Source organism: Phocoena sinus, chromosome 8 (assembly GCF_008692025.1).
Source record: "Phocoena sinus isolate mPhoSin1 chromosome 8, mPhoSin1.pri, whole genome shotgun sequence".
NCBI classification, from domain to species: Eukaryota; Metazoa; Chordata; class Mammalia; order Artiodactyla; family Phocoenidae; genus Phocoena; species Phocoena sinus.
The window spans coordinates 107,333,293-107,359,121 of NC_045770.1; the positions used below are offsets into that span (position 1 = coordinate 107,333,293).

The window sequence follows — 25,829 nt, forward strand, 5'->3', positions numbered from 1 at the left end:
GATGAAACCCAGGAATTAAAAAAAAAAAACGAGTGGGGGGAGGGAGAGAGAGAGGGAGGGAGGGAGGGAGGGAGGGAGGGAGGGACGGGGGGGGGGGGGGCGGGGAGAGAGCGAGCAATATTGTGTACAGAAAATTAAAAATATTCCTAAAGGAAGCCCCGATGCTTTAACAGGCGGAATGTTAAAGAACATGGTTGTCTAGCAACCGAGTACCCCCAGGAAAAGGGCTTCTTTTTGAGCCGGGGAACATTTTTTCTACAGGCGTGCACACACACACACACACACACACACACACATGTGGATGTATCCAGGCTGGGAGCCGCTGCTCTTACCTTTCGCCCCGCGGAGCACAAATCCGAAGCCCTCATTGTCTTTCTTCTGCAGGACCACGGTCTTCTCCTCGATGATGCAGTCACTGTAGAGAGAATTCCGGGGATAGCGCCCATTACTGTAGCCCGTCATCATCACCGTGGCCGATCCTCCAGCGGGGACGTTCATCATCATAGCCAATTAATCACCCCAGCTCGCGGGATCCAGGCAGCATGGAGGCAAGCAAGCCGGGTGCAGGAGGAGTGAAGGCAGCTGGGGGGCAGGCTAACGGGATAGGCGGGCTCGGAGGGGGGGGCCGGGCAGAGGCAGAGCGGGAGCGAGCAGGAGGCAGGAGTCATACATGGTGATGGCAGCGCGGGCTGGCTCTGGGCAGCGGAAAGCAGAGAAAGTAAGTGGCCCGCGGGCACGGAGGAGGCCGCGCGTTACGGAGCCCGGGCCGGAGGCAGCATCCAGGGCGGCGCAAGGAAGTCAGCCGGAGCGGACAGGAGGCAGCAGGCTTTTTTTTTTTTCTCTTCTTCTCGAAGGGCTTTAAAAAAACATCACATTCTTTGTGCTCCCTGCAGCCGCAAGCACCGGGAGACGCGGCGACCCCTCCCTCTGCTCCGGGGGAACGCGGGCCCCCCTCGGTCTTCGGCGGAGCCCACAATGCCACCGGCGGCGGCGGCGGCGGCCGCCGGGCGTCATCCCGCGCGGAGAAACCGCAGGCCGACGGAGGGGGCGGCCGACGGGCGGGGGCAGGTCACTCCAGTGACACGGAAGCCACTGACAACCCGGCCTCCTTTGGCGTGGGGATGGGGAGAAAGGGGGCTGCAGGCTCCCCCTTGGAGACACAGTCTAAAGCCACACCAGCTCCCTCTTGGCACAGAATTTTTGGTTTTTTTTTTTAAAGGAAAGAAACCCCAAAGCTCCAACTTTGCTTCGGTGGCCAAAGCCTCCCACCATCCAGAGTACGGGCGCGTCGCCACGTGATCAACCGCCCGCGGCACCGGGTGCAGGACCGAGGTGGACTTCCCGGCACCCCGCCCACCTTCCGGGGGCTGTATCCCTCTAGGATTCCCTGCTGCCCCGGAAGTAAGTCGGAGGGGGCGGGCTGGGCCGCTGCAGGGGAGGGGCAGGAGGCAGCCCGGAGAGGCTTTCTCCAGGGTCCTAAGGGGCTGGCGTGGGAGGGCCAGGGTGAGGCGGAAGGGCCCCCAACAATTCCGCAGGCCTCTGTCCTGGAGGGGGAGGCCTGGGGATGCAGACGGCGAACGGTGGGACGGGCTCGAAGTCCCAGACGACTGAAGGTCAGCTTTGCCCAGCACTGGATTCGCCTCCTGCAGGAAGCTCTTGGCCCCCGCTTGCAACCCAGGTAGGGTGGCCCGGTAGGGGCCAGCAGCCGAGAGCATCGCACAGCACGGACGAGCCGGGGCAGCTTCCGAGAGCTGGGGGACGCAGCCGGAGGACACACAGGTGTCCGGACCCGCCGCTGAGCCCTCCAGCCCTGCATGAGGTGCCACACAAAGGAACTCGTGGGCGTGACCCTGCCTTCCAGGAAAGCAGGGAGGGACATACACCTTGACAACAGGCAGACCACACAATCCAGGATGACCGGTCCAGGGTGTTCTCAGAACCTGGGCCGGGGTTCAGTCCCTGGGCACTCACTCAGCCTGCCAAGTACAGGGGGCCCCAGGGAGCCATTGCTTTAACTGCCGCTTGGCGGGGAGCCAGGACCCGGGAACCACAGGAGCGGAAGGGGAGGGGCTTGGTGGGCGGGGCTCTGGGGGGAGTGGACCCTCCACCAGGCCTGTCCACCTTACCATCCCGTGCCGTCCCCGACCAGAATACAGACACGACTGTCTCCCCACCACCCCTTCTCTCCACCTCTGAACTTCTCAAGCCTGAGGGCGCCCTGGCTGGGCAGGTGCAAACCCGCCACCTGCTCCTCCAGCGAGAGGCCTCCAAGGGCCAGGCTGCTGAAGCCACACCTTTTGCAGCTGCACGTCCCCCTGCAGGAGCGGCCCCTTGAAACTCTGGAAGGATGGTGCCTGTCCCCCTGGGGACACATGTGGCCCCCGACGCCTGCCTCTGCCCGGCTCCAAGGTGACCCTGTCCCGCTCTCCCCTCTCATGGCCTCACTGTGGGCCGGCTCCGCCCGCCTGGCAGGCAACCCCGACACCTTCAGCTGGACCCTCCAGCTGTCCCCCAGGCCGGGGAACTTGTTAGGGGCAGTGTGGCTGGCCGGCCACTGGTTGCCTCCCTCCCTAATGACTGTGGTGGGCGAGGGAAGGCATTAGCGTCACGCAGAGCTCAGCTCAGATCCTGGCTTTGCTCTGGCCCCAAGGTCACTCTGACCTTCAGAGCCTCAGGGTCCCGCTCTGCAGAATGGGAATAATAGCAAGGCACGCCTTGAGGACCTCACGAGGAGTCAGCAAAGCAATCCATCTGAGCCCGGGTACGCAGCACGTGTTAAGAACAGCAACCGTCCCGAGCGGGGTCATCGTTGGCGTGTGCCAACCCCCTCCTCCTCCTGTAAGGACCCCTCCCAGGCTAACGGCAGAGCCCCTCTCCTGAGTCCCCTCTTAAACCTCGCAGCGGTTCCTGACGACCTGCTCATGGCTGCCTGTCTTGGCCCCGTGCTGTGTGGCTATGCCGTCCTGCTCACCGAGAAAACGCCCGACTCCTTAGTCTCCGATCTGAAGAAAGGCAGCTTGAATCCCTCTCTCCTGCATTAGTTCAGTAGCTAAACAGCCCCCGGTCCCCTGCCCGTCATGACCCCATCTCACCTTCATTCACACACAGACCTGGGTTTGAATCCCAACCTGGGCATTCACCAGCTTAGCTTCTCAGAGCCTCAGTTTCCCTACCTGCAATGTGGGAGCAGTAATTCCTGCCTTGCAGGGACTCTGAGAGCAAGTGAGGGCAGTCCCCCTGCCCTCACAACAGGGGAAGGTGCCCTTGTCAGCGTCCCCACGTGCCGAACCCCCCGGGAGACAGTGACCTCTTTCTGGGGTTACCCAGCACGGGGCCACGTGAAACGGAGCAAAATGGGCATGAACGCAGGTGTGCAAAACTGGGGTGGCAGTGGCCGAAGGAAGACCGCGGGGTTTCGAGTGAAGAGGTCTCTGGGACGGTCCCCAGAGGGCAGGGCGGCTCAGCATTGTGGAGGGCCTACTGCACGCAGCTGGCTCCGCCCAGGACGGGAAAGGCAGTTCCGGGCTCTTAGAAACCTACAATCTGGGTAGTAGTCCTTGAGAAGCGATGGGAAACTCCAACACAAGAGTCATTCCCTTAAAACAGGAGCAAATGTCCAGTTTTGTCCGAATGGCCCGACCGCCCGCATGGGATGAGAATATGAAATCCCACAGTCCAGACCTCAGGGCAGGTCCCTCCCCAGGTGAGAGTCTCCCAGGGGGCTCTTTTGGCTGCTTTATGAACCTAAAAACCGTCTCAGGATGGCAGCCGCGGCAGCCGGAAGACGTGGCTTCTGTGTGCTGCCGCCAGAGATGTGCCGAAGCCCCGAGAACCAGAGGCCGCCTGAACCTCCGCCCCAGGCCAGCCCTGGTCCCGCCCGAGCAGATCCGCCCTCCAGATGCAGCCCCAACGCGCGAGATCTGACTTCACTGGGGCAGGACCTCGACACATGCACGGTCCCCGTGCTGCTCCCCGCGCTGTGCACGCGGAAGTCACCACCACCTGGTCCCTGGGGACGGGGCCTAGGGACGCAAACAGCCCAACCCCAAAGTGATCACGCCCACCTTGCTTTGCATCTTCCCCCTGCCTTGGACCCCAATCGCAGCCCAGCCTCACGGCCGAGTCTCCTCCATATGCTCAGTTTCACTCCCCTGAAACGCCCTCCACTTGGCCTTATCATTTACCCACGTCCTCGCAGTACCTCACTTCCTTGTGTTCCACGTTCCCTTTGCCGGCCACGTCCACCCAAGCCCTCCTGACAAGGGGCCATCACATAATCTCTCCACGGGGGTTCCCTCCAGCCTTGTCCCAGCCTCTGATGGGGCCCTTCTCACCTTCAAAGCCATCACCTGTGGGCTCCTTGGGAGCAAACATCATGCCCCTTTCTCTCTGAATCTCCCTACATGCCATAACATCTACTCTTGGTAAGATTCTAACTGTGTTTGTTGATGAGAAAAAAACGTAATCCCGTCGTGCTCTCTTCCGACGTGTTTTCTGAACAGGGCAGGAGAGCACTTTAACGCACCCCAAATGTACCCTCCTTTGGCAGATTCCTCTAACGGGAGCTGTGGAAGGTAAAGGGGGCGGGCGTTCAGCCCAGCCAAGTACAGTTGCTCAGGTTGCGCACAGGACGACTACGGAGAACACCATCACATCGTGGCCATCATAGACGCATATGTTTATTGCAGTGATTTTGGCTCAGCTGGAAGGAAAACGCCTCGAGGAAGGGGCAGCCGCCTTCATCGAGTTCACGCAAAGACGGAGTGCAGGCTTTTGGCTGCCTCGGGGAATGCAAGAGATGTCCATAGATGCCTGTCTACCTGGGGGCTGGGCTGCCATGGAATCAGGAGGTATCCATAGAGAACCACATCAACACTGGCAGACACAACCCCGTGTTGTAAGTCTCCTGGGAGCCACACGGTACAGACCGTGCAAGGTTTCCGTCTTTTCACTCCCTAACAGCCCCATGCACACAGCAGGAAAGAGTGTGCCGAATACACATGGAGCGAGGCAGGAGTATGGTGGGAAATCGGTTGGCTGCCAGAGAGGGCCTCGGAGTCCCTGCCCCACTGGCAGGCCTGAAGACACTCCTGGTGCCTGCCTGGCGAGACCGCAGGCGGCCGGGCCTCAAGTGGCCTTAACTGTGGCCCCGTGATGGGCCTACAGAGAAGGCTGCGCTTGGCTTGGGTCCAGAAAGTAGCAGGTGCCAGTGATGACAGTTGGCATTTAGGATTTGCCAGTCACTGAACAGGCTCCCTTGGCAGTGGTGTCTGATCCTGGAGGAGCTGTAAACCTGAAGCCACAGGAAGCCGGGCCTGGGCAGCTGAGATATATGAGCAGGTGGGGCCCTGGGGTGGCTCTGTCTGCCCTGTCTCACGTGGGAAGGCTCATTGCAGGCATTTTAATTTTGAACACAAGGACTGTTGGGGTAGACCAGATGGCCTCAGCCGGGCTCTCAGGATCCCGGCTGGGATGTGACCCTGACAAGTCAAACAGCTCCATTTCTTCCCTCTGCTCCACTGGGATTGCGTTTTGGCCTAGAACCAAAGTTTAGAAGCAACTGGGGCCAATGGTTAAGCTACCACGTTAATTCATAAATTAATGCAGCCCTTCCTTACTGAATACCTTACTTCACCTGAAGTGTCAGGTGAGGGAATGGATATTCGGCATTTTTGGAGGGAACAAACCAGACCCAGTCTGGCCCTTGTGGACATGTCAGGGGTAGTGGGTTGAATGTGGATCCCAAAATTCTGTTCAAGTCCAGCCCCCCATATCTGTGAACGTGACCTTATTTGGGAATGAAGTCTTTGCAGATGTGATTAGTTAAGGCGCTCAAGAAGAGCTCGTCCCGGATTTAGTGAGGGCCCTAAAACCAATGACTTGGGCCTTAGAAGAGAAAAGAGAGGGAGATTTGAGACAGAGGCTCAGGGGAGATAAGGCCGTGCGTGTGAAGACAGGCAGAGACAGGAGGGATGCAGCCACAAGCCGAGAAGCACCAAGATCGCCGGCAAGCACCAGAAGCTGGAAGAGGGAAAGGAAGATCCTCCCCCGGAGCTTTTGGAGGGAGCACTGCCCTGCCGACACCTTGATCTCAGACTTCTGGCTCCAGAACTGGGGGAGGATACATTTCTGCTGTTCGCGGCCACTTACTCTGTGGTCATTTGTTACAGCAGCACCGGGAAGCTCATACACCTGGCGGGTGGGAAGATAAATATGAACCCAACCATCACACAGATGTGTAGGATAGAGTGCTGTGTGAACGAGAAGGGGGCTGGAGGGCTTCCTGTAGGAGGAGGACCAACGCACGAATAGGAGTGAATGGGTTGAGGGGCTGGAGGGGGAAAGAGGGAGAGGAGAATATTCCAGAGAGAGGTGGAACCACAGGAATAAAAGTTCTGAGGCCCACCTGGGAGGCAGGAGGGGCCGATCACACCAGGCTGTGGGTGTGGGCCGCCTGCACACCAAGAGCAAGGCCCAGGGGTGGCAAGAGGCCGGCATGCAGCTTCAGGCAGGCCCGGGACAGTCCATGCTTCCCCCTAGTATCACCCGGAAGGCCAAAACGATAGAAAGCGGCTGATCTACTACTCTCCCCACTAGCCTTTTCCCGGCCAGGCCTGAATCCCGCTGGGATAGCCCAAGGCTGACATAAGCATGTGGCAGAAGCTCTGTCCCACAGCCATGTTTCCTGCTCAACAGTTCACACAGGGGGTCTGCCGTTGCTGGTGTAACAGCTCTTCCCAGGCACCAGAACGAGATGCTGGCCAGAGACGCTGCAGGTCATCAGGCCGGCCCGGCCCCGCGGCAGGAGAGGATGTCAGATGAGGCACAAACGCGGGTGCAGGAGGGGCACACACGCCGGACGCGGTGCCTTGCTCAGAAGCGCTGATCCCCTTCAGCTTTGCGGAAGGGGCGCTGTGGACCGCCGGGCGCAGGCAACAGGGCTCTCTCGGCACCTGGGCCCTACAACCCAGCCCCCAGTGCCTCAAAGCTTTGGGGACCCCACAAACATGTTTGCAAGCTGGAAAAGAAAATCCACTGGCTCCAAAATCCAAAGAGCAAACAACATGGAAATTAGCCTGTGTTTAATTAAGTGTCTCTGAAATTGAACACGGGGTCAACTTCATTACTGGCTAAATTCTGTATCCATCACGCACGCTTGCATGTGAAAACTACCTGCGAGTCAGATTTTCTCACTTGGAGACAGTTCGTGGGTATGTAGCTCAAGGCAAAGAAATCACAGAAGCCGCTGGGGGGCTTCCTGCACTGGGCTACTCACAGGCAAACGGGTCCAAAGGCAAAATTGCCAAAATCATTTCAGAACTATTGTCTGTGTGGTAAGAGCGTATATTGAACGCGGGCTGTGGGCGTGATGAACACAGCTGATTAGATCTGGGCTGGGGTGGCCGGAACTCAGGGTGCAGGGCCCCAGGGGGGTCTTTCTAAAGCAGCGGAGGCCACGTGGGCAGCCTGGGGACACCTGGGGAAGATCCTGGAAGAGAGGCCAGCACATGTACCACCTCTGAATGCTCCTCCCAGAGCACCTGTGGGGGGGATCTCGCCTTCTCTAGGGCAGGGAAACGGAGCCCCAGAGAAGCCGCGTGTGCGTCACTCCCCATGGAAACGCATTTCGGTGACAGAGCCCGATGGAGGTGGGAACCGGGACACTGTTAGAAAGAGGGGCCTATAGGGACAGCGAATGGCAGCGGCTGTCCTAGAAACTTCCGGGCTCTGCCAGTCAGGAAGGATGAGGCTACACAGAGAGCCCGTCGGCTCTTCCAAGGGGGATGCCAGGGGCCTCAACAGGCGTCCCAGCTGGGCAGAGATGCCAGGTGTGGGCAGGCGGCCCAGCTCACCACGGCGGCGCTGGCGGCGGAGTGGCACAGAGGGCCACTCCACAGAGGGCAGGGCCAGGCCCGCTCCTTGGGAAGGGCTGGTGGGCCATGAGTGAGCGGGAGGGGTTCCCCCAAGTCATCTGTCCCTCACCGCCAACTCTCACTACTGGTGGGGCACCTCTCAGTTCACAGCCACACACACCGCTGCTCCCTGAATCCTGCTTCCTGCATCCCAGTCGGGGGAACGCTTGGTGTTGCCCTCTAGCCCTCTCCACCCATCACGAGCAGGAGGCAGCCCTAATTCCCAGGGGATGGGAAGCCCACGCCACCTCGGTGCTCAGGGAGGCGGACTGCGCAAGGCCGCCCTGTGTCACGCGCGGGAGATGATGAATGTGGCCGATTCATCCCCCAGTGACACGGCTCCTGGCTCCTGGGGGCCTTGCCCGTGAAGCGGCATCATCTCAGTCTCACGGGTGAGCATGACGGGCTGTCCCCACGGAGCGCACCCACCCAATCCGCAGAGACGCGCTCTTACGGGAGCCGTTTCTCCAACAGGCGATCCTGAACACGCCCCACCTGCCACGATCACGGCATCTCCCTGCTCATCACTAACGTGATAAACAATTACAAGTTTTTCCCAATAGAAGCAATAATGTGCAAAGAACTTGATTCAAATTAAATTGTCTCATCACTTTGTAATAAATCACCCCAGAGCATGTCCTAAGCGCAAGCAGGCTGTGTTACCTGCCAAGAACGTAGACGACAAAGACACAGCTTAGATGCCTCCGGAATCATGACAGGAGGTGTTGATCATCGCTCCCCGAGGAGATGCACGGAAGTGTGATCGGAAAGGGAAACCAGCCACTTAGAAGCGGAAAGACCCGGGTGGGGGGTCCCGGTTTCACCAAACCAGCTCTGTGACCTTGGATGTCAAAATACGGATGGCAACCGCAGCCTTGAAACGTCACAATGAGATAAGAAATGGGGTAAATAAAAAAGAAATTAGGAGTTCGGGACTAACAGATACACACCACTACGTATAAAATAGATAACCAGCAAGGACCTACTGTATAGCACAGGGAACTACATTCAACATCTTGTAATAACCTATAATTGAAAAGAATTTGAAAAAGAATATATATAACTATATCACTTTGCTGTACGCCTGAAACTAACACAACATTGTAAATCAACTATACTCCAAAAAAAAAAAAAAAGTCAGTCCACAGCACAGGGTGTGACATACAGCAGAGGGTGGCAGACTTTATCAGCTAGTGAGAATGTATCTTATGCATTCATTCTGAAAACGTTAAATGTAAACTGAAATATTTATACATGCTCCCTACGTAAAAGAATCTCCTGGTGACATCAGCAGGGCACCCCCAAGGCTTCCTTCCTTATAAAGGTGCAGACAGACCTTGCAGATATTGGGGGTTCAGTTCCAGATCACGGAAATAAAGGGAATACGGAAACAGAGCGAGTCACACGAGTTTTCTGGTTTCCCAGTGCATATAAAAGTGATGTTTACACGACACTGCAGTCTATGAAGTGTGTAGAAGCATTATGTCTACTATAGTAATGTACATACATTAATTAAAAAACACTGTATGGCCGGGCTTCCCTGGTGGCGCAGAGGTTAAGAATCCGCCTGCCAATGCAGGGGACACGGGTTCGAGCCCTGGTCCGGGAAGATCCCACATGCCGCGCAGCAACGAAGCCCGTGCGCCACAGCTACTGAGCCCGCGCTCCATAACAAGAGAAGCCACCGCAGCGAAGAGTAGCCCCCGCTCTCTGCTAGTAGAGAAAGCCCACGGGCAGCAACAAAGACCCAACACAGCCAAAAAAATAAAAATAGAACAAAAATACTTTATGGCTAAGAAATATTAACCATCATCTGAACCTTTAGTGAGATGCAGTCTTTTTGCAACAGTAACATGAAAGATCATGGATCACAGATCACCGTAGCAAATATAATAACAATGAAAACGTTTGAAATGTGAGAATTACCAAAATGTGACGCAGAGACACCAAGTGAGCAGATGTTGGAAAAATGGCGCCAACAGACTTGCTGGACACAGAGTTGCCACAAACCTTCAATTTGTGAAAAACACACAATGAAGCAAAGTGCAGTAAAGTGAGGTGCGCCTGGACATCCTTCACGTGTGTTTATTTAGAGCAGGACACTCCTGTGAGTCAGAAAGCCAGGAGGCAGCGGGCCCGTGAGGGAGGGATGCCCAGGCACCTCCCTGTGCTTTCAAAGTGGCAGGAGCCCCCAGGGCTCTGCCTGTGTAGACACTGCGTGCTGCCGTCATGAGCAACGGGCCGGCCGTCCCATGTCACCGGAAAAGCAGGGAGCTCAGCCTTGCAGGACGGGGCCCCCCAGCAACCGCGGAAAAGATGCTCCAGGTTCCAGGGCCAGGGGAAAAGAGCTTTGGTACCCATGCAAGTGGGACGCAGAATGCCCAGGTGCCAGTCCCAACCCGGGGAGTCTTCCTGAAGCCTCCGTTCCCACCTAACCTGTCGGTACGTGTCATCCGCAGGAGCGCCAAGACAGAGCCGGCATTTGCACACTCGTCCTGAACTCCCCGTATTCCAGGGCCCCGTCATCTTTTCACGTGAGGACCACAAAAGCTTCCTGACCACTGTCCCCTTGAATTCACTCTTTATTATAAAAACCTGAAATCAGATCATATCTTTCTCACTTAAAATACTCCGACAGCTGCTCATCAGAATCGGGTAAAGATCCGAATTCCCCACCACGGCGAAGACCCTGTGTGATGCCCGGTCCTCTTCCTCGATCTCCGTGTTCCAGCCACGCGGCCGCCACCGGGTCAAGCCCACCTCCACTGCGGTGCCAGCGCTCCGCCTGGAACGCTGCTGCGGGCCCTCAGGAGCCAGACTCCCGTCACTGGCCACGTCCCAAGGTCACTTTGCGGAGGCGCCCTCCTTACTGCCCAGACGCACCCTCCATGGTCCCGGTGCTCTGCCCTTCCCTCTGCTTTATAACTGTCTTTTCACTTACTGAACTTGAAATTGTGATTTACTTGTTTACAGTCTGATTCTCCCAGCAGCGTGTGGGTGCCCCCCCAGGGCGGGGCCTGGCCCTGCCCGCCTCACTTCTAGACGCCCCGCTTTCTCGTCCTGGCTCTGGCAAAGGCTGGCAAGGGGACCCTGGACAGGATCCCCCCACACACACTCTGGGCTTGGGGTCAGAACATTCCGGTAGCTACTTAAATGATGCTCACTGACTCAACAAATGAAACCTAAGCCCGGGACTCTTGTGTACGGTCTGGGATGCAGATGGGGTGATCCATGTCCTGGGCTACCCGGGACCGAGGGGTTTCCTGAGACACGGCGCTTTCAGTTTTAAAACCAGGCTGGTCCCAGGCAAACCAGGAAGAGATGGTCGCCCTCCTGTTCCGCCGCCTTCAGCGGGGAGCACGGTGCCCGCAGCCCTGTTTAAGCCGCTTTCCCACACTACCTCCCCCAAGACCCTTCCCACCCTCCAGGCGGGTGGGATCATTCTCGTGAGAGTCCGTGAAGCTGGTGGGGGGAGGGGTTTGCCCAGGGCCACGTGGCTCGGCCAGGGGCAGGGCCAACTCATCAACCTTGGCCTTTGACCCTGAAATGAACGTTCTTTAAAGAAAACAAGCAAAATACAGACACACACAAAGAAACCAAAACTAGGGGAGCAGGACAAGTTCCTGGCATTTTGCTGGGGGTCCGGGAAGGGGCTGCCGTGACTTTTCTTCCTTTGGCGATCAAAACGACAGGCCAGGCCGCCCCATCTGTCGGTCTCGAGTTTGCCCCCAAAGACCACGCTGAGTGGGCTGGCGGACAGACACTGGGCTCAGCTGGCGAGGCCAGTTCCCGAGTCCCTCGGGGGGAGGTGGGCGTTATCCACAGCTATAAAGCCACTGAATCGGACTGAGCGGGGGTGTCACTCGGGGACCCTGGCTTTGGACAGGAGGTGGAACCTGGGTGGGGCGAGGGGCATGGAGGGCTCACCCTGACCCCACAGTTCCCCTGCCAAGCTCACCTGCCCAGGATGGCTCTGACCTCTAAGGTGAGAGGCCACGAGAACCCCAGGCCAGGCCCCGGCTGGAGGGGAGAGCCCGGCCACCGCTCCTGTCCACCCCAGAACACCAACCTCCTTCCATGGGAACATTTTATTTTTGTTCCGAGTGCTGAGGCTTAGATGAGAGACTGCCTCCGCTGAGGGGGAAGTTCTAAAAGTCACTCAAAGGGTGAAGGAGACACACTTCCAGGTGGATGGAGCCCTGTGAAAGGAGCTTGGCAAACGTTCTAGATCAGGGGTTGGCCTTCTTTCTGTGAAGGGCCGGAGAGTAAACATTTCAGGTTTTCTGGGACACAGAGTCCCTGTTGTAACTACTCATTCTGCTGGTTGTGGCTGAAAGGCAGCCACGACACTATGTAAATGACTGGGCGGAGCTCTGTTCCAATAAAACTTTATTTACAAAAACAAGCGGTGGGCCGGATTGGGCCCGTGGGCTGTGGGTTATAAAGACATGTTCTAAATGTCCTGAAGACCCTTGAACTGACACAAATAATACATGTATATGAGTGCCTCAAGATAACCCACAGGGACCTACATATAATAAAAGCTAAGAAAGTCTTAATCCTCCTATGCAAGCAACATTTATACGACCGCACACAGGTGCCAGGTTCGGTATATCTGAGCTTTTCCTCTGAAAAGAAAAAAAAAAAAAACTTTTTAGAAATGGGGTCATCTGTGAGGTGCCCTAGAAAGGTTCAGAGGATCGTACGGAGAGTCCTTTCTGAAACACAAAGAGACACCCTCCCCCCTTACTGTGTCTGGGTTTTTGTGTGCTTAGTTGGCTCAGAGTGGGAGGAGGTCTGGATTCCGGCTTAACTGGTTATACTGGAGAAATAATAATAGTAGACGGCATAACTATTAGGCACAGTCTTTGAGCACTTTTGGTCACTAGGCAGGGTTCTAAGCACTTCCTGTGTTAAATTCACTGAATCCTCACCACGACCCCGTGAAGGAGGTACTGCTGTTACTCCCACTCTCTGGATGAAGCAACTGAGGCACAGAGAGGTTGAGTGATTTGCATGAGGACACACAGCTGGAGGCAAAGCCGTGCTGTCTGGGGCTGGCGCCATGACCTAGGACTGCGTGACACCGAAGAGCTGGGGGTCACTGGCCAGGTGGGGAAGGACCTGTCGGGGTGGCAGAGGGCCGGTTCCAGTAGCACATTCTGGAGGAGGCATCTGTGAGTTCCTGTCAATATCCGAGCTCCCCGGAGAGCCCCTGGGGGTCCCCCAAGAAGCTTCTGCCGGTACATCCTGCTCCACATTGAAATAGAACCGGAAATGGTGGGCCACGGCGAATGCAAGCAAGGAAGAACACAGTGGGGTGAGCAGAGCTAAAAGCAGAGGCCCGACACCTAAAACGGTGCAGAAACCGAACCTTCTGTGTGAAGGTTTCCCGTTGAAATAGCATGTGTGGTTCTGAACGTGCGCGCCTTACAACCCCCCGTTGCGACGAATGGGCCATCTGCCAGGTGAGGTCTTCCTGGCTGAGAGGTGAGCCGCTCCTGTACTCATTTTTTTACTTCTGCCTGGAACACGCTCTGTAGGCTCGCTATCGCTATATGCCGGAGTCCTATTCATCTTTCAAAACCCGCCAAAAGCCACCACTTCCAGGCGCGGCCCGGAGCCTTGGCCCTCTCACACACCCAGCTCCTTACCCCTGCCTGCTTTCCACTAGCAAGGCTGGGAAAGTCAGATCCTTGCTTTCCCAGCCCCCCTTGCAATTAGGGGTGGTCACTGGACACGGTTTTGGCCAATGAGGCCTGAGGGTGAGTGTCTGGAGGGCCCTCTTGGGAATATTTTACTTGGGGGGAGAGAGATCAGAGGAGTTCTTCCTGGTGCTTTATTCCCCTATATTCTTAAGGACATGATATGCGGAGCTGTGGCCGCCGTCTTGTGGCCATGAGGGAAAGGCCAAGAAGCTTACAGAGACGCCACTGACCCACGGGACAAACCCTGGACATGCCTTCCTCCAGGCTCACCATGGTAGCCTCAGACACCATTAGTGGGGTTTTGACTATCAGCAAATAATAAAAGCTTTCCTGTTGGACATCTAGAGGTTGGAGAGGGAGGGTGGGGAGGTTGGTTATAGATGAGAGGATACGGACCATGCTAAGACTTCCTGATAAATCCTTCAAGTTACGTTCTGGGCCGGGAAAGAGTCCTCCAGGCCCTCTCCTTTGCTGGCTGATTGCCGGCAGTGATGATTCAGGAGCCCTGGTGACACAGACCTGCAGTTCTGCGTAACCTTCAGTCTTCCGGGGAAGATTTGGTGACAGCCCCTTGTCTCAAATGGACTCAGTTCAGAGTTGAGAGCGAAATAAAAGTGGTTTCCTTGGTCTTAGCTAAGACTAACTTCCCGCTAACCATAGCACAGACTCCCTAGGCATCCCAGCTGATCCAAAGCTCAAGGTCATACAGCTGCCCGGGGGGCGGAGCTGGGCATCCAGAGGAGGTGCTGGGCTGCAGAGCGCCCTTGGCCGGCGGAAGGGGACCACAGAGCTCCTCCTCGGCCCTCGGCAGCCTTTTTGGGATGTGCGCTGTCTGGGCCAGTTCCTCCAGGCCCTGCAGAACTCGGGGGCCTGGGACCCACGTCCTATCTCCCCACAACTAACACAAAGGGCCGCTGTGCCCGAGCTGGGTGAGGACCAGAGCCTCGGCCCTGGAGCAGCGAGGGAGTCGGGAAGGACGGGCCCCCAGTCCCCCCTGCGGGTCTGCCCTTCAGGTGACCTCCCTTGAAACACCTCCCTGCCCCTTCCAGCTGCCTGCCCCATGCCGTCAGCCTGTTCCCTTCACTCCACCAGATCGACAACAGTCTGAAACGACCTCCCTTCCTCTCCCCACGTCCCTGGGGGACCCCCCTGGATGGGGCCTGGGGAGGGGAGGGCAGGGTGCCGTCCTTCCTGCGGGCCCCGCCCTCCCCAAAGCCTGGGGTGTCTCCATGCACAGTGGGTACCAGGTGGCTTCTGTGTGTGACCCGAGTCCCCCGTCAGAGCCCAGGCCTGGCCCAGACCTTTCCTTGCCCACTGCCTGCCACCCACCCCAGCGCCCTACAGGCTCCTGGTGGCCCACGTGCCAACACGCAGGGTGATCTATTTCCAAGCCCCCAGGGCCCACCCAGGGTGTGAGTTCCGCCTCTGGGGGTGCACAGAGGGTGGCGGCAGGCGGGTGTCAGTCCTGGGCACTCGTGGGGGGCGCTTGTATGCCCGAGGGAAGACATACGTACAGCGGCTGGAGAGCGTTCCCCCCAAATTCATGTCCACCCTGAACTCGGAATGTGACTTATTAGGAAACAGGGTCTTTGCAGAAGTAATTAAGGTAAGGATGGAGGAGAGATCGTTCTGAATCTGGGGGGCCCTGAACCCGGTGAGAGGCGCCCTCATGAGATGGGAGACAGAGAGGGAAGAGGAGAAAGCGACGTGAAGACCAGGCACAGACTGGAGCAACGCGGCCACAGGCCCAGGGACAGCCGGGGCCCCAGAAGCTGGAAGAGGCAGGAAGGAGCAGGGCCCCGCCCACACCTTGATCTCACCTTCTGACCTCCAGAACTGGGGGAGGACAGATCTGTGTTGGTCTAAGCTGCCCAGTGTGCGGGCGCCTGCAGGGCAGCCCGGGTCACTCATTTGGGGAGTGACCTGTGGAGTGACGTGGCCGCACAGGCTGTCCGGAGAGGATGCTGTGGGCTCAGGCGGTGAACGCCAGCTCTGCGCGCTGTCTGCACAAACCTCTGTGCAGGTGCCGGGGCCGGGATGGGTCCCTCAGGGCCCCGCGGTCTTCCGAGGCTCCCAGGACAGCCAGCACCCTGACCAGGGGCGGCCGGCTCCCCGGGGGAGCAGCACGGAGAAGGCAAGTGAGAAGCAGGCCGGGTGCCGTCCTGATGCCACACTGGTCAAGGTGGCCTTCCTCCAGATGCTGTGTGAGTCTGGCCTCCGTGGCCCGGCCCTGCCCTGTGCACCGTGCTCCCGGCCAGCGCCTTCGTTCCCGGATGCAGGCGGGCTCTGGCCGGGGCCTCTGCGGCAGCAAACGCCTACCCTCCTCCTGGGTGGCCCTAGCACAGCCTCAGAGCCGGGGGACCCCGTGGATTTTCCCAGTGGGCACACGAGCCCAGACCTCATCTCCTGTCCTGCAAGCCTCTGGGATGACAGGGGGTCCCAAGGAGGCCTATGAGCGAGGGAGGGGGTGCGGTGGGAACCATCTGGGACAGAAGCCGGGGTCCCAAGTCCCTTCCTGGCCTTGGGCAAGTGGCCGGAACCCTTGTAGCCTCAGTCTCCCCATCTGTAGAGTGGGGCCCTCTCTCCCTGTCCCAGGCAGCAATGCGCTTACGGCGAACAGGGATCGGAACGGCCTGTGCCAGGGTCTGTTCTCACTGCTCACAAACACTTGTATTAGTTTCTGTCGCTTCTGGAACAACTTAACACAAGCTTGGTGGCGTCCACAACGCAGATTTATTCCTACGCTGCTGGAGGTCGCAGGTCTCACGGGGCTAACGTCAGGGTGTGGCAGGGCTAGCTCCTCCCGGAGGCCCCAGGGGAGAATCTGTTTCTCGCCCTTTCGTTTCTAGAGGCCACCTGTACCCCTTGGCTCGTGGCCCCTTCATCACTGCACCCTCTGCTCTTCTGTCATATCTCCTCCCTCCCTCTGCTCCTGACCCTCCTTCCCCCCCTCTACTAAGGACCCTGCAATCAACACGGGGCCCACCCGGATGCTCCGGTATCGTGTTCCAATCTTGAGGTCAGCTGACACACTGACAAGGTCTCACGTGCAAACTTAATTCTCCTCGGCCACGTGACATAGACATGTGCCAGAGATCAGGACGCAGCGTCTCTGGGGGGCCACGACTCGGACTACCACACCGCCTAAGCTGCCCCTGCCCGCCGGTGGAGAGACGGCGAGACAGACCCGCTTGCCATGCAGGCTGGGGGTGTTTCCAGTAAACCTCGCCAATCTGGGGCTGACTCATCACGTCCCAGGCCCTGCCTGGGGAGATGCTGGGGTGGGGGGAGAAGCAGGTCGGGGCACGGGCACTGGCGTGGGAGCAGGCAGACAGTACCGCGGCAGACACATTCACGCATTCTTTCCTTGTAAGCCACGCTCTCCCGGGGTTGGAGGAACAAAGCCAGGTCAGTAATTAGATCACATGCAGTTACCCACAGAAACAGCAAACATGCCATTTCCCGGGGGCTCTGCTGTCAAGTGCCCTGACTGGTAAGAGAGCTGGGCGGTGACATGGGCGTCTCAGGGGCCCCTGCTCCGTGGCGTAGGGTCACCCCGGAGAGTGCCCGAGAACAGCTCGCGCGTGGAAGTGTTCCTCCGTGTTTCCAGGTCCCCGGTGGAGGAGAATTCGGCAGAAAACTCTTTGTGAGACCCAACTCTAATCCAGCACGCGACGCTGTGAATTTCAGCCGGGGCTGGCGGGCACCTCGGCTTGCAAGGTTAAAGAGTCCATCAGATTCCCAGCACAGAAACTAATGAGATAAAGATGGAACAGAGGTCCCCTGGGGGATCATCTCCATGAAGGCCGAGAGATGCACATCGCCGGGCATCCACCCCAGCTACTCCGGGAAACTGGATCCACCGCCAGCCCTGGGCGCCCACTGCTTTGCCGGGGGTGGGGGATGTACCCCATTTTCGCGGGGGGAGCAGTGAACTTGGAGCATGCCTGGTTCCCAGATCGTTCAGTTTCCTACCTGCTCAGTCCGTTTCGTTCAAGTAGTGGATCCAGCCCAGCCTGCCAACACCGTGACCCGGGGTCGGGGCAGGGAGCCCCCAATGCCCCTCAGAGAAAATCCATCCTTTCTTGGTCTATCAGTTGGAGCTCTTGGTTTCAGTAACAGAAACCCCCTCCCGACGTCCTGAACACACGGGATTCTGCGCTGGTTGCACGAGGATGCTGACGGCTGAATGACCTTGGTTTTATAAGAACAGGATCTAGACTTGTTTAGGTTGAAACCTGCAGGGAACCCACCTGGGGTGAGGGGGACCTTCTCCAGGTGGGGGGCAGCTGCTTTTTCCCTGTGACAGAAACGGGGGCCCCATGCCATCGGCCAGAGTGCGAGTGAGCCCCAGGGGGAGGGCTCGGGAGTGCATCTGACCCAGCAAATGGTTTTAGGGACTGACCAGATAGAAAGACGTCCTCAAGGGCACAGCAAGGCGTGTCCAGGATGGTGACACTGCTGTACTCCCCAGACCGGAAGGGCCCCAGCTACCTGCCAGGAGGAGGCTTCTGAGTACCCTGGGGCCCATGCCCTAAACAGCAGGAGAGAACAGGTAGTGTCTCTATGCGTCGGGGTCAGGGATCACCCCACAGGTGAGGAAATGGAGGTACAGATGGTGACGCATCTGAGGTGAAACAGCGGAGGGGGCCAAGCAGGAACTCAGAGGAGAGGGTTCGCCCTGGGAGGTGGTGGCACCAGCTTCGCTCCCGGCCCCAGGGTCTCTCTTCCGCTGCTCCCCTCACCCCTCTCTCCAACCTTCCCCACATCTTTGGTCCACCCACACCTTCTCAGCGGGGTCCACCCGGTGTCTCTGTTTAATGCAGCGGCCTGCCCTCCCCCTGCCGACCAGCACCCACTTTCTGTTGCTTCTGTTGACCCTGCGTGAGTGTCCCGGGGCTGCTGCGACCGGTGACAGCACACTGGCTGGCTTCAAACAGAGGAAGCTAAATTCAGTTCTGGAGGCAGAAGTTCACTGTCAGTTGTCACCGGGCCAAAGCCAAGGCATCAGCTGGGATGGCTCCCTCCAGGGGTCCTAGAGGAGGGTCCTTCCTGCCTCTTCCAGCTCCTGGGGGCTCCAGGCATCCCTGGGCCTATGGCCACGTCCCTCCAGCCTCTGTCTGTCATCACGTGGTCTCCTCCTTGTCTGTAGTCAAATCCCCCTCTGGCTCCCACTTATAAGGACACCTGTGATGACATTTAGCCCCACCTCCCCGCAGATAATCCCAGATATTGTCCCCATCTTGACATTCTTAACCACATCTGCAAAGACCTCCATTTTTTGCCATATAAGGTGATATGCACAGGTGCTGGGGACTCAACACTAATGTCTTTGGGGGCCGTTATACAGCTGACCACACACGCCAATTACATCAAACAGAATCTCTGCACATATGATGCATGTTTTCTCCATGAACTCATTACAAGAGATGGACGAAGTGCTGGGTCCCCGCTGTGCTCCCCACTTCTCTGTATCCACGTCCCCCTCCCAAGTGTCTTCAACCCATCGCCTCATCCATTCATCACCCTGAGATGTGGGAAATGGCCCCCAGAGCCTGACACCATGCACGTTCAGAGACCCACTCCCTGGTTTCCTAAGACAACGTCACTCATTCCCTCACGCTCTCCCCATCGGGAAGTACAGGCCATGGCAGGAACACTGGGGCAGGACACAGGCATACCCTGCCCCTACGCCGCGCCCGGCAGGACGCACAGGTGCCCTCCCTGTCCTTCCAGTGGAGGAGGGCCGATGGCTGTGGCACTTCCAATAGATCACATGCCTCTCTGCCTCGGGGTCCCCATCAGGACAAAGAAGCTCTAAGCACTCAGGTGAGAAGAGAATAGGGGAGACGTAAAGCATTTGTGCATTTCCTGGGTGGAGACACCGTGACTCAAAAAGATGAAACCAAAGACCCTAACATTTTCTCGGTACCCGACTCAGATCCCTGACCTCAATCCCAGCCACGTCCCCAGGCGGTGCTGCCAAGGGGCCCCCACCTTCCCACCTGAGAGTCCCCAGAGGCTTGGGCAAAAAAGGTGACTTGTGAGAAGAGGCCACACTTTTGGAACAGGACAGAAGAACCTCCCGATCTCCAGCCGGAACCTGGGCTCGGAAGCTCCAACCTTCCGTAGAGCTCACCTCCCCACCGCCCCCCGGAACCCCTTTACTCATCCTCCAGCCCCTGCTCGTCCACAAACAGCCTGGGCTCCGCAGGGCCAACTCCAGGCCAGGGACCGGGGACACAGTGGCGCCATCGGCCACGCCAGGCTTCCGGCCACCGCAGCAGCCTCCACTTGGACCTTGATTAGCGGAGTCGGACGGGAATCTGCAAAGCCCTGGTCGCAGGCTGGCAGCCACCCAGAGTGTGGACAGACATCCTGGGGCTGCAGACGGTGTAACCCACCTCCAGGGGAGAGAAGGCAGCAGGGCTTCTAGGCCAGGCCTTCCTGCAGGCCCGGGTGGCTGCATGTGGGCCAGTGTCCTGGGGGCTGAGACTGGTGTCCTTCTGCCCTGGAGGGCAGAGGGCAGCTGCTCCTTTCCTCTCCCTATGCCCCGGGACCCGGCCCTTCCCTTCCCTGCCTGGGGCCGATCCTGCCTGCCTGCTCCTTGGACTAAGCCGACCTTTAGACAAAGCTAGATTATGTTCTGTTCAAAAAAACAGAAGTGCAATCGACAAAATGTGAAATTAAGGGAAAGTGCAATCGACAAAACGTGAAATTAACCACCGCTAAGCGAACACTTCAGAGGAAGTTAGTGCGTTTACCATGCTGTGCATCCATCAGCTCTGTGTAGCTCCAGAACGTTCATCACCCCTAAAGGAAACCGTGCCTGTGAGGCGGGCACACCCCGCTGGAATGATTCTTGAAGACACGGGGAAGAAAGGCCCCTCGCAGAACATAATATATCAGAAATGGGCATAAGATGGCGCTAAAGGAGAAAGTCCCTCGAATCCTCGTAAGGCTGAGGCTGAGAGCTCCTGGCCGCCCCGCTGTGGGTTTCCTCATCTGCACAGAACAGGACACGGACGTTCCCGTGGGGCGAGGTGCTGAGAAGAGGGTGTGAAATTGGGGTGGTCTGAACGAGCACGCCTCAGTTTCCACATCTGCGCGAGGACCAAGGATGCAGGGCAAGTGCTCTGCACACGGCAGGCGCTCAGTGCTTTGGGGGCCCCAGCGCTGGCACTGCAGTAAATCTGATGCAGGTCGGGGAGGGGATCTGTGGAGGACGACCTAGGCCGGGGCCGGGGTGAGTGTGTGTCGGGAAGCAGAGCCAGCCAGGGCAAAGGCACGGAGTACCACGGAGGGAGCAGAGGGGCCTGCGGCGGAGGAGAGGTCCTTACACGACACGCAAAGGCGCCGAACACGCTGCGTCCAGTGCAGGTTGCACGCGTGCAGGAAACTCTCATTTCAGAAATACCACTCGAGTGGGTAGACTGTGAGGGGGACAAAGCTGCTGGCAGCCGGGAGATGAGCCAGAGAACTGAAGCCCAGTCCAGGTGAGAGCTGGGGGAGGGGCGAATCTGAATCTGGCCCAGGCTGCAGCGATGGGGGCGGAGGCCCAGCCAGGGGAATTGACAGGACTTGGGGTCGACTGGCTACCAGGGAGAGGCCAGTGGCTGCCGTCTGCTACCTGGCCACGTCTGCTTCGGAAATGCCTATGCTCTACATGAGGAGGCCAGAGCCCTGGCTTGCCTGCCTTCCTTCCATCTACTCGCCCACCAACCCACTCAGGCATCCATCCATCCATCTCCTCCATCCACCCACCCATCCACCCATCCATCCATCCACCCATCCATCCATCCATCCACCCATCCATCCATCCATCTCCATCCATTCAGCTATCCACCCATCCACCCATCTGCTCACCCATCATCCATCCACCCATTCACTCATCCATCCATCCACTCACTCATCCATCATCTGTCCATCCATCATCCATCCACCCATCCATCAGTCATCCATCTATCCACCCATCATCCATCCATCCATCCACCCATCCATCCATCTCCTCCATCCACCCACACATCCATCCATCCATCCATCCACTCACCCATCCATCCATCCATCCACCCATCCATCCATCCACCCATCCACCCATCCATCCATCCATCCATCCACCCATCCATCCATCCACCCACCCATCCATCCATCCACCCATCCATCCATCCATCCATCCACCCACCCATCCACCCATCCATCCATCCATCTCCATCCATTCAGCTATCCACCCATCCACCCATCTGCTCACCCATCATCCATCCACCCATTCACTCATCCATCCATCCACTCACTCATCCATCATCTGTCCATCCATCATCCATCCACCTATCCATCAGTCATCCATCTATCCACCCACCCATCCATCCATCCATCCATCCACTCACCCATCCATCCATCCATCCACCCATCCATCCATCCATCCACCCACCCATCCATCCACCCATCCATCCATCCATCTCCATCCATTCAGCTATCCATCCATCCATCCACTCATCCATCTATCATCCATCAATCCACTCATCTATCCACTCATCCATCCATCCCCTCATCCATCCATCCATCCATCCATCCATCCATCCACTCATCCATCCATCCATCCATCCATCCCCTCATCCATCCACCCATCCATCCATCCATCCACCCATCCATCCATCCATCTCCATCCATTCAGCTATCCACCCATCCACTCATCTGTTCATCCATCTATTCACTCACCCATCCATCCACTCACCCATCCATCATCTGTCCATCCATCATCCATCCATCCATCCACTTCCTGTCCCCACATCCCCTGCATCCACTTTCACCCCCCACTTCCCATTCTCTGAGGGTTGAGCACTTGCCAAGCCCTACAACAGATACCAGGGAAAAGGTGACAAGTCAGAGTCAGCCCCGGTCCTGTCCTGGAGGAGACAGATGTAGCAGGTGCAGGACAGAAGGGGCAAAGGCAGAGCAGCTCCCTAGCTACCCCCTGGCTCAGGTGACGGGGGTCTACTTGCCTCTCCCTCTGGCTCCTGCCAAGTCAGACACCAAAGACCCTACTGCTTCTTGGAGGAGGGCCTGAAGCACCAGGCCTTGGCCAGGAGTGGGGATTCAGCACGGGCATCTCCCGAGGGCCTACTGGGTGCCACTGTGAGGACCAACCTCCTCATCTCCTCCTTGGCTTGGCATCCCCACTGGCTGCCTGTGCCTGCATCTCAGGGTCTGCAGCTCCCAGGAGGTTTACTCACAGGTGCCCATCGGCTGGTGGTGACAGCAGTTTCAGGCAGAGTGTAGAGTCTAGAGCCAGTAGACACATTGGGGATGATGTAGCCATTTTACAGGTGGGGAAACTGAGGCCCAGGCAGGTGGCCAGTGTCAGAGCTGGGACTGGGACCCTGGCATCTGAGCCGGTTGGCTTGGGCTTGAAGCTGCCCCCAGGATTTCAGATTAGTCCACCTGGTCACATATTTGAGGGCTGGCCCTGTCTCAGACCCTGAGCCAGGGCCGCGGGGGTTGGAGGGATGTGGACATTGGCCAGGGGAGGCGGTGGGGGCTCCTGCCGGCTCGCAGGGCTGTCTCTGCATCTGGTGACCTCACGTGGGCAGCTTGAAATCAGCCACGGCGGGAATATTCACACTGTGGGAATAGTCACACTGTGGGCACTGGCAAAAGCTACAAACCAGGGCGGAGACAGGACGGGGGCAGGGAGAGGCCAGGCAGTCGGGGAGGGGGTGCGCAGAGGCAGAGGCTGCTTTGGCGGCAGTGACCCTGTTAAACGTTAGGGAGAACCAGCCGGGTTCTCCGGCCGGGTGCTCTGGGGGCTGGGAGGTTCTTGTGACACGTGGTCCTCACCTGCTCCATCCCTGTGGGGAACAGGCAGGCCACAGTGGGGTCCAGCCTGGAGGTGTGCCGGAACCCCAGCCTCCCCCCGCTCCTCCTTGGCTGTTTCTCCATCGTCCCCCCATCCGCCTGCGCTCCCCCAGCCCACACACCCGCTGGCCACCTGGGCGTGTTCTAAATGTGGCCTGAGGGAGCACCGAGCCAGGCGCCTCCCTTGTGGGGAGAGACCCACCCCCTGGCCCCCAGGCAGGGGCCTTGAGGTCCAGAAAAAAGGGGCCAGAGCCTCCTTGAAAAGGCTGATGAGAGAGCCCTGGGCCCCTGAGAGCCTCAGCTTCTCTGCCCTGGAGGAGGGTGGCCCTGGGGTCCTTGCCGGCCAGGCTCAGCATCTCTGGTAAAGCGCCCCTCCCCCAACCTGGGAGGCCCAGGGCTCCCCAACCCCCTGCAGAGCAGTTTCTGAGCTGGGTCCCCAGGCCGGTCAAGAAGAGACTCCTGCCATTGTAGAGGGTCTGAGTATTTCCCCCTCACATGGATCTGGGGACACCAGGAGGACCCAAAGCCCCCAGGTCCTGCGCTTAGAGGCCAGAGTCCATGTGACGCCGCCAAGCCAGCAACCCCCGGCTGTCCTGAGGGGCTGGGAGCCAGAGCACACCCAGGACGCATACTAAGAGCCAGGCCTGTGCTGTGCTTCCTGAATAACTACCTATTCAAATCCCTGTGGCCGATCGACACCAGGTGGAGCGGGGACACGGGTTCGTGCCCTGGTCAGGAAGGATCCCACATGCCGCGGAGCGGCTGGGCCCGTGAGCCATGGCCGCTGAGCCTGCGCGTCCGGAGCCTGTGCTCCGCGGCGGGCGAGGCCACAACGGTGAGAGGCCCGTTGTACCACAGAAAGAAAAAAACAACAAAGAAAGATAAGACTCACACCCAGGCCCATCACCAGGGCATTTGAGAGCAGCGAGGGAAACAGATGCAATGACTACCATGACATTCCTACAAAGTTCCAGGGAGGAAACAAAGAATCCGCCCTGTAACTTGTCACCAGCAACAAGGAAAGGTGAGATGAAAAGGAGGTGATGCCTTTAGCATTCAGCAGGATAACCGTTTTGAATCTGGAATTCTACAAAGCTGAGCACGTTTGAAAATCAGAGACTTTTCAGATATGAGAGTCTATACTCTAGGTGCCTTTCTTGAGGTTGTTACTTGAATACGTGTCCCAGCAGAACAAGGATAAAGACACAGCTCTCTTATCCAGTAGCTCCAGGAAGGGGACTCTCAGAACGACAACTGTCCACTGGGAACTCCACATTAGGGCCGAGAGCCAGAGACCTCCAATGAGAGCGACAGGGATCCCAGGGATACGTAAGAAACAGGATGATATCTTGATGACATAAAAAGAAGACATAATTCTTCTCGCACAAGAAGAAAGGCAATGCAGACATCATGACCCTGATGCTAAGCTAAAATTTGTCATGATTTTGAACAACTGATGGAGGAGAAGAAAAAAGGATCCGCTGGTCTGTGATGTTAGAAAGGCCCTTCTCATGGGTCTATAAAGAGGAACTGGAGTCCTAGCCCCATTCCTGGTCCTCATGTAAACGTTTACATTATCATAATAATGTACTGTTTTCTGCCGGCTGTTAACTTTCGAATCCAACTTATAGACAGAACTTACAGTGCTTAAATATGGACATAAATATAACAAAGGGTCGAGTGATACTGTCTAAAATTTATTAAGCAAGAGAGGAATTTGAGAATGTTACTTAAGGGTCATCAGCAGTTCAACAGTAACTTCAAAACTGGGGAGGGAAGTGGCAGATGGATGAAGGCTTCATCTTCCACAGCCAAGAATCGGTGGTGCTTTACATTGTTAAATGAACACATAAGGAGGTAATCGGCGGGTTACGGAGGTAACCATCCGAAGAATGAAGCAAAAACAGTTAAAGTGGTCCCTCTGCCACCTGGGGTCGTGTGGATGAGGTTGGGGAGAGGTGGAAAGACAAAGTTTTCCTTCCTTTCCCAGCCCTGCCTTGTGGTTTGGTTAAATTAATGACTGACTTTATTACATGCACGTAGCACTTGGACCAAAATCTGTGACGGGAGGGAAAATGTTAGCCTGAGAGCGACTACGGAGCGGGTCTCCTGGGCAGTCAGACAGCGGTCGGGGGACAGAGAGTGCGGGCCAGCGCTGGGGGGGCCCCACCTGGGGCGGCAGGGTGTCGGGGGGAGGGGGCAGGTCTCCTCATACCCTTGTGATGAATTGAGCGAGGAGGAAAGGGAGAAGAAAGGGAGGAGGGAGGACCAGGCTGCAGAGAAGAGCGTTTTTTTTTTTGGGGGGGGGGAACCATAACAGGCTCAGACTGGGGCACATTCCCTGGGGCTGTGGTTG

At 57.6% G+C, this 25,829-nt stretch overlaps 1 protein-coding gene across 1 annotated transcript in view; it reads right to left on the bottom strand.

Annotated features, from left to right (window-relative positions):
* SHANK2 (SH3 and multiple ankyrin repeat domains 2) overlaps positions 1-25,829 on the bottom strand; it is a 544,666-nt gene that overhangs the window by 157,059 nt on the left and 361,778 nt on the right. Inside the window, 1 exon segment of the mRNA XM_032638880.1 lies at positions 333-415. Within this exon segment, the coding sequence (XP_032494771.1) occupies positions 333-415 (83 nt within the window).